Here is a 16,242-nt window from a genome sequence, read left to right on the forward strand (position 1 = left end):
TTCCAGCTTTATCCTGAAAACTGTACAAAAGCAAAGAGACATTAAAAGGACTGGCCACACCAAGTGCTGGCAAAGATGTGGAACAACTGCAGCTCTCATTCATTCCTGAATAAAAGATGGTACAGCCACATTAGGAGCACTGCTTGACAATTCCTTCTGAAGTTAACCATACACCTATCACATGACCCAACCATTCCACTCCTAGGTATTCATGCCAGAGAAATGAAATCACAGGCCTACAAAAAGACAAGGATGTTCTTAGTTACTTTATTCATAAGATAAAACTGAAAACAACCCAAATGTTCATTAACAGGAGAATGGATAAGAATAGTAGTGCCTTTTTATACAATGGAAAAGTATTCAGCAATAAAAAGGAGCAAACTATTAATACACTCAACATAGATAAGCCTCAAAATTATGCTAAGTGAAAGAAGTCAGACTAAAAGGAATATACTGTATTATCCTTATGAAGTCCTAGAATAAGCAGAGCTAATCAATACTGATAAAAATCAGAACAATGTCTGTTTGCTTATATTGGCTGGGATTAGTAAGACTGAAAGGAAGCATGAGGTATTCTCTGGAATGATAGAAATTATCTGCAGCTTGATGGTGGTAGTGGTTAACAAGTGTAAAATTTTGTCAAAACTCATCAAAGTGCACACTTAAATTTTGTACATATTACTATATGTAAAATACAGCTTGAAAATATATAAGTAGCAGAAAAATATATCACAATATAAGAATAAATAATATAACCTTTGGCTATATGATCCCAACATTGGGTGTCAATGATATTCTTATAAATCAGGCCAATTTAGAACAGTTTCAAAGAAGAACTTTGTAATGGGGACTCTCACAGAGCTTCTATTCATTCATTCTTTCACAAATATTTATTTCTTGTAACAAATATTTCTTTGGCCCTAGACTACCACTCACTGTCTGGGTGACTTTGAACAAATGACTCAGTGCCTCAGTTCACTCATTTATGAAATGAAGATAGAAATGCTACCTACCTCACAGGACTGTTGTGGGAACTAAAGGAGCTAATAGATATAAAACTCTTAGATTAGGGCTGGCTCATAGAAAGGGCTAGATAAATGTTAGTGATTAATATTATTACCCTCCATTATGTGCCAGTCTTGTAGGATATAAACAGTAGTAGGGCATAGTTCCAGTTCTGGAAAATTTATGATCTAGAAGGACGGATGAACAATAAATACATGAATGAATATGCTTGGTACAATAATAGAATTTGAAAAGTACTTTGAAAAGGACATAAATGACTAACTGCCTTGGTATAGAAAATCCATTCAAAATTAAAATAATCAGCCACCTAAATCACATCAAGTTTGGATAGTTATTTATTGTTTTTCAGCATTACAATTATTATAATGATGCCTTCTATTCTTGGAATCCGAAATTTGGAGCTCCCAGGGCTCAGGCCCGTGACCTCTGTTCTTCAGTGTCTTGGATCATTCCTGGGTGAACTGAAACACCCAGTTCAGGTCTCTAAGCCTAACATTAAGCCTGAGCTCCAACCACCTGTGACGTTTCATACTGGGTGCATCATCTAAATCCCAATTCTCCATTCTCAAAACCCCCAGCCTGCTTTTCCCACAGAGTTCCTCATCTCTGAAATAACAATTCCATTCTTCCAGCTACACAGTCCAAAAGCCTTGCATTTACTGGCCTCCTCTCTTTTTCTCATGTCTCATACCTAATCATAAGCAAATCCTGAAACCAGTCACTTCTCCTAAAAGCACTGTAACCTCCCTCTTCTGAGACTGAAACAATAGCTTCCTAAGTGGTCTCTCTGCTTCCACTCTTGTTCCGCCAAAGCTATTCTCAGCACAGCAGCCAGGTGCTCTTTCAGAAAAATGAAAGGTTGAAAGCTTTCTGCTGCTTTAAACCCTCCAAGGGGTTTCCTTCACACTGTCCTTTCCCTGGCCTATGAGGCCCTCCATGATTTGGCCCTGGACTACCTCTCTGCCCTTCTTCCCTAACACTCCCTCTCACTCCCTCCACTCCAGCCACACAGACCTCCTTGTTGTCTCTCAACAAATCTTTGCCTCATGGCCTTTGCATATTCTGTTCCCTTTGCTTGGAATGCCCTTCCTCCAGATAGCCTCATGGTTCACTCTCTTACTTTATTCAAATCTCTGGTCAAATATCACCATCCCAGCTAAAACAGCATATATAGCCCAATCACTAACTGCCTTACCCTGCTTTAGGTTCCCAGTGCCTAGTGCTCTCTTATATTGGTTTATTGCCCCAGCTTAAATATATGCCTCATGGGGCAGTGTCTCGGTCACATCCCCACCGCCTAGAAAATGACTGGCACAGAGTAGATGCTCAGCTGATATTTGTTGGATGAATGAATGTGTTACAATTATCTTAGTTTATGTAGAGCTTCACATTTACAAAATAGCCAAATACACAATATCTTAATAAGCCCTCTAACAATTTGAGGAACAGGTTTTGTCATATCCATTTTACAAGTAAATTAAAGGTCTGCTTAATATTTTAAGGCCCTTGCTTACGGTCATGCAGCTGCTCGTCACACAGGTCAAATCCTGGTCTTCTGCCTTCAAATTCAGTTTATTAATCATAAAATATTCTTAATAATAGTTAATCTGTTAGTACTCCTCTTGACACTTCACTTGTAGTATCTCATTTAGCCTTCACAACAATGCTTTGAAGTAGGTGTTCTTATGATTGCTATTTTACAGATAAGGAAACCGAGGTGCAGTTAAGTAACAGACCCAAGGTCACAGATCTGGTAAGTAGTAAAGTCAGAATCTGGGTCCCGGTAGCCTGACTCCAGGGTCCTGTTCTCAACCAAAAGCCCACTAGGCACAGCCTGGAAAGTGGAGAGTTAAGTAAACTACAGAACACAAATGGACAAAAAGCACATTTGTTCTAAGACCTTCTGCCATTATCAAGCATTTTGCTTTTGTAGCATTTAGCAGAACTTTTCTCTTTAAGATTATAAGATGGAAAGCATTTTTGTCAAATTTATTTCAAGCAAATTTTAAGCAATTCTATTTCAGATACAGTTTATATTATGTTGCTTTCTGCTTTCTTCCATCTTTGAAATGTTTGAGGTACTAGTTTCTAAACTGAGAGTCCACTGAGGTATCACAGGCAGGGCTCATGTATTTCCATTTGTTTCTCTGCCTCTCCCGGTAGCTTTCTGCACTTCTGTGGACACGTGCACAGGATGGCATTCCCTCTGAGCTTCAGATTCCACCTCCTTCCTCCTCACCTCCTGACAGGCCTTGTTTCATAAATTCTTGCTTTCAGGTTGTCACATAACCTACATTGTGGAACACTCAATTTCTTTTTCTTTCCTTTCCTTTATTTTTTTCGAAAGCAGAAACCTATTTGATTGGATGTGATGACACCAGAGGCAGAAATGTGGCGAAATTTTAAATGGTGAGAAATCCATCTCAGCTAACCTGGATTTTGAGAAGCAAGTTGTGATTCCTGAACTCACTTTGTATTGAACTGGACAAGTTAGGTGAACTAAAAAAGCTGTATTGACTTGCCTACTTGTGTCCGAGTCAATCCAGTGTCTGCAAATGTTGCCAATTTTCTGCTCTATCTCGCTATTCAGATTATTAATTTGAATGTGTGCATAAAGTGATATGAATACCCTTAAAATATCAAACCCCTCATATCTTAAATAACCAAATGCTCAGAAGTTGAAAAACAAGTCAAGTATTTTGATGGTTTACTAGTTCTCTGTAACATAAAGTTTCATACCACTATCTGGGAACAGACTAAATTCCTTCAGGGCAGCAAGTGACCTATCGTCCAGGTATTTCTCATGCCTTACACATAATAAGTGCTCACCAGAAAAGGGCTTAATGTGGTAGGTATTTGATAAATATATATTGAATCTCTTATACTCCATCTTATATTATCTACTTGCAGACTTGTGTCACAGACTTCACATGGTGCACATACACACAAACACACTAGGTCCTGAGCTCATTAAATAATCACTGAACTGAACAGCACAAGGATGTGAACTTGTTACTTGTTTTCTCTGATCCCTCCCTCAGCGCATCGTGACCATTGGGCTCAAGCACCTAAAACCATCATATCACTCTAATCAAATACTTAAAAGCCAGAGACTTTGAAATTATTCAAATCAAGTTCAGGATTACATTCTTAAATTTATTCTGGCCATTTCTATTTAGCAACTAGCTAACTACCATCCCAGGAGGGGGAAAAAAAAGCATAAGCTGAATGAATTTGGTCAGACATATCATGTAACAGATGTTCAACGTGCTGCCATGAGCTTAAATCATAAATATGATGGCTGTGTTTGCCATGGCAAAATATATTAGAAGTGTTTTTTCAGTCACAGGGCAATTTGAGAGATGGAAGGGGAATAATCCTGAAAAATGCAGAAGCTGCTTCTAGTGGCATCTCAAAAGGAGCCCTGCAGAAACACAGATAATCTGCTTGCAAGGATTCATCAAGTTGGTCCTTTGTTTCCCTAATTTGAGTGTCAAGTGCAACTGTACAATAAAGAATTGCCAAGACCCGATAAGATTCTCTTCTGGCTGCTGCTTTTCCAGCCCTAACAACTGGTACTATTCATGCCTAAAGCACAAATTGAATAAATAGCTTCAAGGCTGGCAATGTTGGACTGTGTTTTGAATTTTTTGTTTTTACTTGAAAGGCTAAATCCCATGTGTGTCTTGCCTTCTCCCAAACACATGGCATAGTCATTGTTGCACCAATAACGTTAACTTTCTTAATACTAAGTACGGAAGGATGCCCCATAAATTAAAAATAGTTCCTGTTGTATCATCAGTCCAGCAATGGATTAGTGAAAGATTAAAAAAGGGTTGTAATGCCTTTTTTGGCCTTGAGAAGGTTCTTATTGTGTGTATGGTTGAGTTAACCTGCTGATCATTTCCATCTAAATGTAATCTTTAACAATACTACAGGTGAGGTGTTAAGTAATACATTAAGACAACTATTCTCACTGAGCAATTTCAGAAGCAGTATGTTTTTAACTAAATCAGACATTTAACAAGTACTATTTGTAATGCAGCACAGGGGAAGAGTATCCTTAAAACAGGCTATTGATGTGAATTTCCCCACATAAAAGAATAATTTTAAAATGCAATCAAAGTTTTGATGTAAAATTATGTACTATCAGGGCAGTAGGCCAACACAAGGAGAGACCAAAGGCCTTAGGAATCAGCAGGAAGCAGTTTTATCTCGAGTAGCCAGAAATCTTTCATTAAATTCAGGAAGAATCTACAGGTCCAGGTAATCATGTGGCTATGATGTGCTGAAAGTTTTTTGACACATTAAAATCATTAGATGAACACTAAGAACCCCAAAGTTCTGGTAGAAATATAAATTGTAATATTTAAAACAAGTAATGAAAACTTATATGAAAATTATGCTATAAAGATTGCATGAGAATAACTTAATTTGAGAAGTAAAATTAAGAGGGAAGAGAATCCTAGAAAGCTTACAGTTGGAAAACTGTAACAGTAAAGAATATTTTGGAAAATCATTTCTTGGCAAATTTTCCTGTGCTACTAACATAAATGCAAAAGCTATCAATAAGGCTACTGACATTTGGGAGACTGACTTGTTTTGACCAAAATCACGAAACAGAAAATTTAGTTTGCTATTTTTCAAATGGTTAGGACGTTCAGAATCCAGTTAAGTTCTCCTTCCTTTTTGCTTGATAACTTCATAGAAGATGAATAAACCCTCGGGCCAAGAGGTAGGTATCCTGGCACGGTTAACTCACTGGCCCCAGAAATTCCGAGGCTGAAAAGACGATTATTTGGGGGCTAGAGAGGGGGATGTAGAGGTCTTTAGGACCCAGCAGGCGGCGGCAGGCAGCAGTAGTGTAGGTCGCTGAGAGACTACGAGGGTCCGGTTCAGTTTTAATTCTGTCTCGTCTCTCCGCAACAGCGGTGCTTCCTGCGTCCCGAGGCTCCCGTGCCCACTCGGCCGCGGCTGGCCGACGGGCAATAATCAAAGCCGCCCGCTCCCCATCACCCACCATGGAAACCTTCCAAGAAAAAGTGACCCCGGACGCGTGTGCCTGAGGATTCCGCACAAAAGAGGTGCCCAAAATGAAGACCCTGATGGTGAGTCATTTGTTGCCACTCCTGGGCAGAGGCAGGGATCCCCGGGCTCAGCGTTACCGGGGCGCCCGAGAGAGCTCCGGGGGCGCCGAACCCTGCGCCGCGAGGTCGCCTGTTACAAAGGGACAACTTTCCACCTGCTCCGCGTCGCCTCCCGATTTGCCGGTTGTTCCTGGCTCGGAATCCCACAGCCGGAATGGGAACTCGGTTGCTTCAGCTCCCGATCTCCAGTTAAAGGTCCGAGGGACCAGCGGAGAGCCAAAGAAGCGGCGGAGGGATGGGCGCGCTCCTCGGGGGGGTAGGGGTGCCCCAGAGCAGCAGCCTGGCGAAAACTAAGAGGGGCGGGGAGGGAGGACCTTTGCAGACTTTCTGAATTTTCTGGTTGGATTTCAAACTTGCAAGGATCGTAAATAGAGTCCCACGGGCCCGAAAGGAGAGGGTGCAAGGGCTAGAGATTCTAGGAGCCGAGCAGTTGAGAGGGCGACGCCTCCCCAAAGTGCGAGCCCACCGCTGCCCCGGCCGCCGGCGCGCTCTCCCTGGCGTAGCCGGCGCCGCACGCCAACTGCCCTCTGCCGAGAGGCGTGGGAGGTGGCGTCGGCCGGGAGCAGCTGAGGCGCCGCCGCACGCGCGGGGACCGTGCCTCCTCTGCCCCGGCTGCTCCGCGGGGGCCCGGACCCAGGCTATCCCCGCAGCGCGGAGCCTACCCCGCGCGCCTGACGGTTTCGCGGGCGACCCCACCGGACGCTGAGCTCGCGAGTCGGCTCTCACGGCTCTCCTCTGCTCTCTCCCGCCCGCCCGCAGCGCCATGGTCTGGCAGTGTGTTTAGCGCTCACCACCATGTGCACCAGCTTGTTGCTCGTGTACAGCAGCCTGGGCGGCCAGAAGGAGCGTCCCCCGCAGCAGCAGCAGCAGCAGGCAGCGGCGACCGGCAGCGCGCAGCCGTCGGCGGAGAGCAGCTCCCCCTCTCGCCCCGGGGCCCCGGCGGGACCGCGGCCGCTGGACGGATACCTTGGCGTGGCGGACCACAAGGTGACGGCTCGCTCGCCGGCCCGCACACCTGAGCCTGCCCCCTTTCCCGGGCTGGCGGGCGCCGTGAGTAGGTGCCGTTCGGAGGCCTGCGGCGGGAGTGGGCCCTCTGGGGTGGAGTGGGATAATTCCTATTTGATAGGAATTCCTATTTGGAGAAGGAAGCAAAGTTTGTCAAGGAATAGGGATGAGATGAGTGGACTTCCAAGCCTTATTTCTTAACAGGAACTGGCCCTGGAACTAGAACCCTCTGGTCCTCAGAAACGCAGCGGCGGGTGGTGCTGGGTTCTTGAAGCCTGGGCTTGGGCGGCCACATCGCGCCCTGGTGGGAGTAGACCCGGGTGCGCGTACCAGCCAGAGCGCTCCTCTGACCGCGATCGCGCGGGTGTTCAGCAGGCGGTGCGCCGCCGCTGCTCAGGCTCAGAGATTCCCCTCTGATCCCCGCTTCGGACTGTTTTGGGCAGAATTATCGCAGCCCTGGGGAGCGGTGCCCAGGCAAGCTACGAAGGCTTGAGGCACAAACTCAGCTTCCATTGGCTTGAAGCCCATCATTGAGGGCCTGTTTTTTTCTGCCTTCTGGGAAGCCGCTTCATGGCTTGGCTAATATTAAAAAGATGAATTTTTAAAAATTGAGTCTCCTTTCCCTGGAATAATAAATCTCTGGTTTCAGTGTGTGAAACCTCTGGGAGAATCCTAAGCAAATCCCCTTAATCTGAAAAGGTGCTTTAATACAGTTTAAATATATTCCACATTATTTGAAGCTGCTAATGTATTTTTATTAAAACAGTTTCACTCTGTATCTGCTCTATAAAGCTAGAGGATTTCTTGAAACCACCCATCTATTCTGCTTTTTATATTACTAGTTTTATGGTTGTGAACCAAAGTATTATTTAGCAGGTGCTCCTTATGTGTGAAAAGATTACTCTCACTCTGTATGAAAAAGTCACTTTTTTTTTAGGTGGCAATCAAAATATTTCCATTCACTTGTGCAATGCATAATGCTAAGGCTTTTGGGGAATGCAAAAGAATTTAAAGCAGGACCCAGTCTTCAGGGATTTTTGAGTGCCTGTGGGAAAAACACAATACACCATGAAATGTGGATGGATGGATGGATTGGTAGATGGACAACAGACTGATAGATGTAAATGTATAGGAAATGCTAGATATAAGTAGTCATTACCTTTGGGGTACAGAGATGAGAAAGATCATTACTCTGGAAGAATCAAGGAAAGTTTCTTTGAAAAGATGGAACTTGCACTGGGAAGAATTCAGGGAAGCAGAAAGAGGGAGAGACACTTCATGAGGAAGTGAAATGAGAGGGTGATGGTGGTACATTCTTAAAATCAAAAGTAGAGAAGGCCATCAGCTTTATAATTAGAGCTTCAGTTTTCTAAGTTGTTGATTGATTACATACTTTGTATCTGTATGAACAAGCAATCCTTTAAGGCCTGGAGTTCTAGAAGAGTTTGGATGTTGGCTTCTGACTGGATGGATGTGGTGTTTATGTGTAAGTAGTGTCTGATGAATATTTTGAACTTGGTGGATTTTCATGGCTAGCTAGCACTTGTGAAGCTTTGATAAATAAGGATGTCTAAAGCTAAATTTGCTTAAAGCTTTGATCTACCTTTGGGAATATTATTCCTACTACTTTCCTTCCTGTGTTCTCCTGCTGAACAGACGCCAGTTAAAAATATTAATAGGCTAAGACAAATATGCTGTCCTCATGTTTGTTTATAAAGCAGTATTTATTCACACAAATCTATTGGATTCCATTTTCAGTATATCAGAGCACTATTTCATTAAAATGAAGAACAGCCCTATTTTGGAAGAAATGTTGAAGCTGTATATGAGAAATAGAGATAATCTGTAGTAAAGGGCTGTATTAACTGTGAAGTGTTATGTGAATGATAAATATGTGTGAAAGTCCTTGAAATTCTTAACAGAGAATTATAAATGTGACCAGGAAGGTCTTTGCAGATAACTAATACCAGTGAAATTCTTTCATAGACAACCAACATCTCACAAAGTTCCCTCCTACTGGGGCTTAAATGAGTTCACACCACTCTAAGCAAAGGAGCAAATGCAAATCTTAAAATCTATGTCCTCTTTCTAGGCATCAACCCAGTTGTCCTACCCAACTAAATGTAAACTTGTGCTCAAAATGTAAGCATTTTACTGCTCCTGTTTAGCTGGCTGGAAATTGGGCAAAGTTCTATTTCTGATGGCTTTCTAAAAGTGCCTGTGTAAAATGTCTGTGTCCTCTTTAAACGGTGCTGTTTAATTAGGTTTGTTTGGGATTCTTCCCATAGTCTTGCTTAAGCAGAGGTGGAAATCATTTATTAGAATATTGCTAGGAATTTTTTTTTCCAGTTAACACAGAGGAGGGTAGGAAATGAAAGCATTTTTATTACTATGTTGCCAGATGATACCATGATTCTTTTTTTCTTTCCACTCTCACATCAGGCCTTAGAAAAATTATAGGATGTGCCGAATGTGATGGCCACCAAGCCATATGTTGCTGCACATTCAATCAGAATGCCAACAGACTTTTTATTTGTCATTGATTTACAGAATCTGGAGAGAGTTAAAGATACTATTTAGGAAAATGTTCACATCTGCATGGCTGGAGGTCCCAAAGTCTGATAAATATGTAGTGTTTATGTTCAGTTACATGGTGATATTTAACATTATAACTCCAAGATTAAATTCAACAGGTGGTCCTAATCCCCAGCACCTGAATTTCAAAAATTACAGCCTGTCTGTGATGATAGTCTTGTCTCATACAACTGCAGACTGAATTACTGTTGAGATTAAATCACTATGTGCTTTTGCTGAAAGATATGCTGTAAGTCAAGCCAGTGATGAGAGTATGTGCTGCAGCTTAAAATATCACTTTCCATGGTCATACTCCCTACATCCTCTTTCACGAGCGATGTGAGCCGAAATTGTAATTCCAGTATGACTAAGTGAAGGCTACTTGGAGTTTCTTGTGATAATGAAGAAATTTCATTTTCTGTTAGATAGATTGTTTCTCTTCATCCCCAACCCCTTTCCTCAGACCTATTCCCACAAATGCCTCACCAACTCATTTCCGTGTCACTGTACCCACCCTTCCATTACTCTCCTGGCCCCCATTTTTGGAAATCATTGATTTTTAACCAGATCAACCAGACACAAGTGAAGAATCAAATTTTCATGGCTTTGGGAACCTTCTGCCTTTAGAGCTACAGCATAATGTATAACCAAAGTAAAAGACACGTATATGCTAAATCAAGCAACCCTTGGAGGAAAGCTTCAAGTCTCCCAGTGGAGTGGAAGAGGGCATGGACCACATTCTGCTTCCAGTGTGGTTCTGGCTGGGTAGATAAAGTCATTTGCCCTCTGGTGGATCCTGTGATATGAAACTGTGAGCCTGTTCCCATTTCCAGTGGACAGGAGCCCTTATCACAGAAGGCCCACCTGTCGCATGGGCTGCCCTTTTCTGAGATGGCATATGAAAGAACACTAACCAATGAGGTCTGAAGCGGAGCTACTGTCTCCTCGCTTCAGTAATAGTCCCCAGGAATAGATTTTACACAAGCCGGTAACATGCTTGTCCTTGGTTCTTTCCTTCTTTGAGGACTCAGTTATTCAGACAAAACAAAACGGCTTGGAGGTAATAGTACTATTACTATTAATTGGTAGATGTCCAGTCGGATTGTAAGGCAAGTCAATGCAAGAGTTGAAAAAAAAGTCAAAACCAGAAAAAATGATACATACCATATAACTTACTTTGAAATTATGGCATAAGTAGTCTTCCTTTGGCAAAGTATACAAATTCTCAAATAAAAGTTCACACCATTTAGTAGGACCTAGTTTATAACATCTGAGGCATCCAATTAATTATGTATAATGTGGACCTCAAAGAAATTCAAAGTGAGCTGATTTTCAGTGCTTAAGTATTACACAGTGTAATCTGCCAATGATGATAAAACCTTGTCATCACAAATTATCAACCAAACAGAATCATGAAATGCACTAATGTTCATGGGTGAGGAGTTGCAATAATGTGGTTGCTTTTAACAGGAGAAGTGTTCACATAATATTTATTAAAATACTTAACCTTCCTTAATTCTGATAGCTAGGCGTATTTCTCTAACTTCCCACAGGAGTAATCCCAAGATACCTCCATGTCAAAGCCCAGACCTCACCTGGTAGATGATTCTGACCTGGAATCATCTCAGTCTCCCTTTCAGCCTCCAGGATTATGGCCTCTGTGCTGATCCTGGAACACTCATTCTGCCTCAAGGCCTCTGCACTTGCTGTTCCCTCTTCCTGGAAAGCTCCTGCCAAGGATCTTTCGCATAGATAATTCCATCTGCTCATTCAGTCCTCAGATCACATGTTGTCTTCTTGTGGACTGCACTGTTTAAATAACTCCCTCCTCAACAGTCTTTCTTTATCATGTCAGCCTGTTTTATTCTCCTTAAAATATTGACCAATATTTGAAAGAACCTTAACATTTGCTTGTCTCTTGTCTGCCCTCCTCCCAAGTAGCATCTAAGCTGTAGCAAAGTATTTGTACATCTTGTTGACCAGACCTTAGAACAGTACTTGGCACAAAGTGGGTACAGAGTAACTATTTATTGCAGGAAAGAATAAAGCAGGATGTATGTGGAGGCAGAAAATGATGAACTACTTCACCTTATGTCAAGTTCTTTTTCTACAACATCAGTTCAGAGAAACATCAGTGTAGTCCCATGGCCCTGGTATGTCTCATCTTTCCTAAATTTGATTTGCTGTTATCACTCCTAATAATAATGAAAAGGAAGAGGAAGATACGATTTAAAACATAAGACTTGGGGAATGAAATTTAGGAATCCACATTTTTAAAGGCTTCCCTTACAATTCTTGTGCACATTAAAGTTTGAGAATCATCATTTGAAACATTTTTAGTCATCACAATGTGTAGTTCTGTAGCTAATTTCTTTCTGGTTTTTTAACTACTTAGAGCCCTTAGAAAATATTCATTGAAGGCATAATGGTTGCAAAATTGGGTATTCTTGAAGAGGACACAGTCCTACCCTCAGAGAACATTTTATCTGATTAGAGAAAGAAGACAAAGAAGCAAGAAAGATTAAAATAATACAGCAACTGCTGAGCAATAATATGAAACCAGGAAACAATGAATCAAGGCACTGACACTAAAGTGGAGGCAATTCCTATAAATTTTCCCAAAATAAGTTAAGTACTATTATGACCTTACAAGTTATAAAATTTTCAAACTAAAATTCTATTACTTACTCGTACTTTTAAATATATATATATATATATATGTGTTTGCATATATGTTATATTTATGAAGTCCAATGAATAGTCCCTAAACAATGTGGTTGTCAAAGCAACTTCAAAGTGGAGGGACTTTAAATTCAGAATATTCAATCTCTGATTTTTGTTTGGCAGGGCATAGAGTCTCTGGATTATTGAAGGGAGCTAGTCCTGTTACCCTGTTCAACTGTCTCTATAACCTATCGTGACCCTATTTCCCAATGCAAACCTCTTAAATCATGGTATGATGAATTTGAATATAATTGCTTTGGCCATAAGACAAAATATTTGGAGTGAAGTCTGTCCTGGAAACATGACAACAATTATCAAGGAGACTTTTCATAACCTCTAAGTTATGCAAGTGGCAGTGCAATATAATTCCTGTCCTTCAAATACTGGGATAAAGGGAAATAAAATGAGAAAAGACTGAACAGTTAAAAGCCATCATTAATCAACAAATCATTCTGAAAGCCGCCTATATACCTATTATACCTTTGGGTAACTGCTGTGAGGATGGTAAGTATAGAAAGACAAGGAATGATTTCTTAAATAGTAATATTATCACCCATACCTTGTGAACCTTGTGAATCTGATTGAAGAGAATTGTCTTGGAAGTCAGTAAATTTATGATCAAATAATTGATAAAAACTTGGGGGTGGGGGCATTTATGAGATGTACTCAGATTCTGCTTCATGAGCTCTTTTGGTCTTAAACTCTTTTTTAGCCTGGGCCTGGGACAAATAAATATTTTTACTGCATGTTCTATAGATACGATTTTCCAAATAAAAGTCACAACCATGCATGTTCTCCGTTTAGACAGCATGAACACAGGGAAGCCTCCCTGACTTGTAGCCCAGCTTAGATCTGAGCTGTATGTTTTGTTTTCATAGCCAGGATCCCATGATAATACTTATTCTGGTTTATTGTTATTTCTTGTCTAAAATTGTCTGCCTTTCCTACATGACAATCAGCTCGTGGAGGCTGGGGACTTTTTTTTTTCTCTTCTGTGTCTTTGAATGCTGAGCCTCTAATATAATGCCTGGCACATAATGGGTCTTCAATAAATATTTTTTGAATAAATGAGCATATAAAAACTATATGAAGATGTTAGATTTCTTCTAAAATAAGCCTGCCTCAAGAGTTTCTGATATTTGGAGTACGGAAAAGGAGTTACTGCACATCATAAATATCAGTTTTTCCCATCACAATTTATAGTTTTGTAACAATTTTATTTCTACGTTCTTGTACTAATCAGATCTCTTAAAACATAAATCAGAATTTCAGAGCTGGAAGGAAAACTTCAAAATTATCAAAGGAATTCATGAGTGGCTGTGTGATTTGCCCAGAGTCACAGGTTAGTGGCAGAGCTGGGGCTAAAATGTGGGCCTCTGACATGAATATCATTACCATAGGGGAATTCAGTGCCAATATATTCTAGGCAGTGACTTAACATTATTTGAACAGAATTTATTAAAATGAAGAGCCTAGGCCTACCCAGTTATTGGAAAGAAATAAATATTTAAACATCTTATTACTCTGAAATGAATATGAGAATATGCTTCTGGATAGCTAAAAAGATCGTCCACCAACCACTGACTTAGCAATGGGTACTCTAAAGGTTACACATAATGCATGGTACTGATGTAATTGGAACAATTTGCAAATCACAGTGGATTTCACTTTTAAAAAGTAAACCAAGCCAAAAGGAGTGTCATGTTTAATTATTTGCAGAAAATGTCATGACCAGACCACTCATTTAGCTGAATTACCTTCTCCACAGTGGGGAAGTAAACATCATCGTGAGACTCAGTTAACCAAGCGTTTGAATAACCGGCACACTGCAAGTCACCACTTACTCCTCCTAAATTCTGAGATGCAATACTTACTGTGAGATAGAATTACTTTAAGTAAATAAGAAACCTTTTCACCCGTGGCAGGGAAAATTAACCTCGATGGTTGTAGCTCAGTATGCAAAGGAAACTTCTTATATTCTCTTTTAATGGCGAAGAAGGTGTCCATAGGACACCTCACAGAGGTTTCTGGGAACCTCACAGAGTCTGAGGATACTCTGACAGACTGAAATGCAGAGTTAAGCCATTTTTTATAAGAAAGCATATTCTGGAAATTAATTGCATTTGTGGAACCTTTCCGCTGACTGAACTGCATTATTGCATTTCTAATTTACAGATCTGCTCAAGTTTCTTGCATACCTCCAATGGCTTCCCATTGCCTGGAGGATCAAGTTCAGACTCCATGGGAAGGCTCACAAAGCCTGGCAGGGTCTGTCTGGCCTACTTCTCCAACCTCACCTCCCATAACTCCCCTCAGCCTAGGCTACATACCCTGGGAACACAGCTTGCTGTTTCATGCTTACCTGCTTTTCCTCCACCAAGAAATGCTCTCTCGTCTTTTACCCACCTGGTAGAGAACTAATCGTCCATTAAGATCCAGCTCAAGCATCTCCTTTCTAAAGTTTTCCCAGATAAAGCCTCTGTCCAGGGTAAATCCCACATTCTCTTAACGCCAGCTGTGTATCAGTCAATCAATCCTATATTGGCCAAGTACCCACTATATGTTAGGCACAGGGGAGGAAATGAGAGGAAAGACCCAGCCCCTACTCACAGGAAAATCACAGTGGAGGAAATACATGTTACAATAACTCTATGTTGGTAAGTGTAAAATAATGTATCTTGTTGATGTCTCTAATCATACAATATTATGTTTATTTGTCCACATGCTTATCTCCCTCACTGGACTGGACCTTCTTGAGGCTAGGACCATACATAACCTGTCCATCTTGGTAACACCAGAACCTAAAACTGCATCTCATACATGTCAAAACTCAATAAGTCTTTATTGAATGTTGGGTGAGCAGTGTCCTGTTGTAACTATTTATAATAGGAAGAGATTTGAACAACGCTGCCTGAGAGATTTACTAAATGTATGAGGCAACAGTGATTAAGAAGTGACCCCTGACTCTACAAAACATACATCTATTGAGAGAGGCAGATAAGCAGTTATGAAATTAACAGTGCAGATTTGGATAGAAATATGTATATGCTATGGAGAGTAGGTTTTATCCTAAAAGTTCTGAGGAAGTCTTTAAAGGGTAAATTAGAGGAGTGACTCCAATCAGATACGTATTTCAGTAAATCCCTGTGGCTGCTGCACTGTGATCTGAGTGAGTGATTGAGTGATGCCAGTGGCCAGAGGATAAAGAGACCTGAAGTTTCTGCCTGCCCAGAATTTCTGATTGCCCACCCCACTGTGTAGGTGCAGACAGTCTGAATGCAGCTCTTGAACAGCAGGTTAGTGGTTCAAGATTGCCTCTCAATAGTTAGTGAAGAGAGTTTGAGGATGATCCCAGATGGTACTCGAACTCTGTCTAATTTTGAACCTTGCTGTGCATCTTAATACCACATACTGACTTGAGCAAAACAATGGTGTCTCCATTAAGGCTGAAGCAAGCTGTTTGTGGGAGCTCTGTAATGCATACTGGTAACAACAGGAATTAAATCCTCCACCTGCGGCAGAGCTAGTGGGTGCAGAATAAATGCGCTGGGAAAGACTTTATCGTGTGGCAGTTCTCCTGGGGGTGACTTGATTCTAGAACAACCTTGTAAAGGGGGACTTTGTTGCATATTAAATCTTACCAGGTATAGATCTTTTGCAAGTAGGGACTAGAGAGGAGTTTCCTTTCCTTTCACTTCCCACAGTGTTATCTAGAGAGCCGTTGTCATTCTTTTAAATCGTTTACGTTTGTTAACGTCTAAGAAAA

At 41.2% G+C, this 16,242-nt stretch overlaps 1 protein-coding gene across 7 annotated transcripts in view; it reads left to right on the top strand.

Moving 5' to 3' along the window:
• Positions 1–338: 338 nt before the first annotated feature.
• Positions 339–16,242, top strand: part of ST6GALNAC5 (ST6 N-acetylgalactosaminide alpha-2,6-sialyltransferase 5) — a 173,528-nt gene continuing 157,624 nt past the window's right edge. For 2 of the 7 annotated variants that reach the window (XR_012130214.1, XR_012130213.1), the window contains exons 1-2: positions 339–6,368; positions 6,933–7,160. Coding sequence is in view for 4 of the 7 variants with exons in the window: in XM_073234147.1 (XP_073090248.1) it covers positions 6,120–6,368; positions 6,933–7,160 (477 nt within the window). In the remaining 3 variants the exon portion in view is untranslated. The remainder of the gene's footprint in view (positions 6,369–6,932; positions 7,161–16,242) is intronic. The other 5 variants (XR_012130212.1, XM_073234147.1, XM_073234148.1 and 2 more) reach the window with 5 other exon arrangements.

Source organism: Manis javanica, chromosome 4, assembly GCF_040802235.1.
Source record: "Manis javanica isolate MJ-LG chromosome 4, MJ_LKY, whole genome shotgun sequence".
Lineage (NCBI taxonomy): Eukaryota > Metazoa > Chordata > Mammalia > Pholidota > Manidae > Manis > Manis javanica.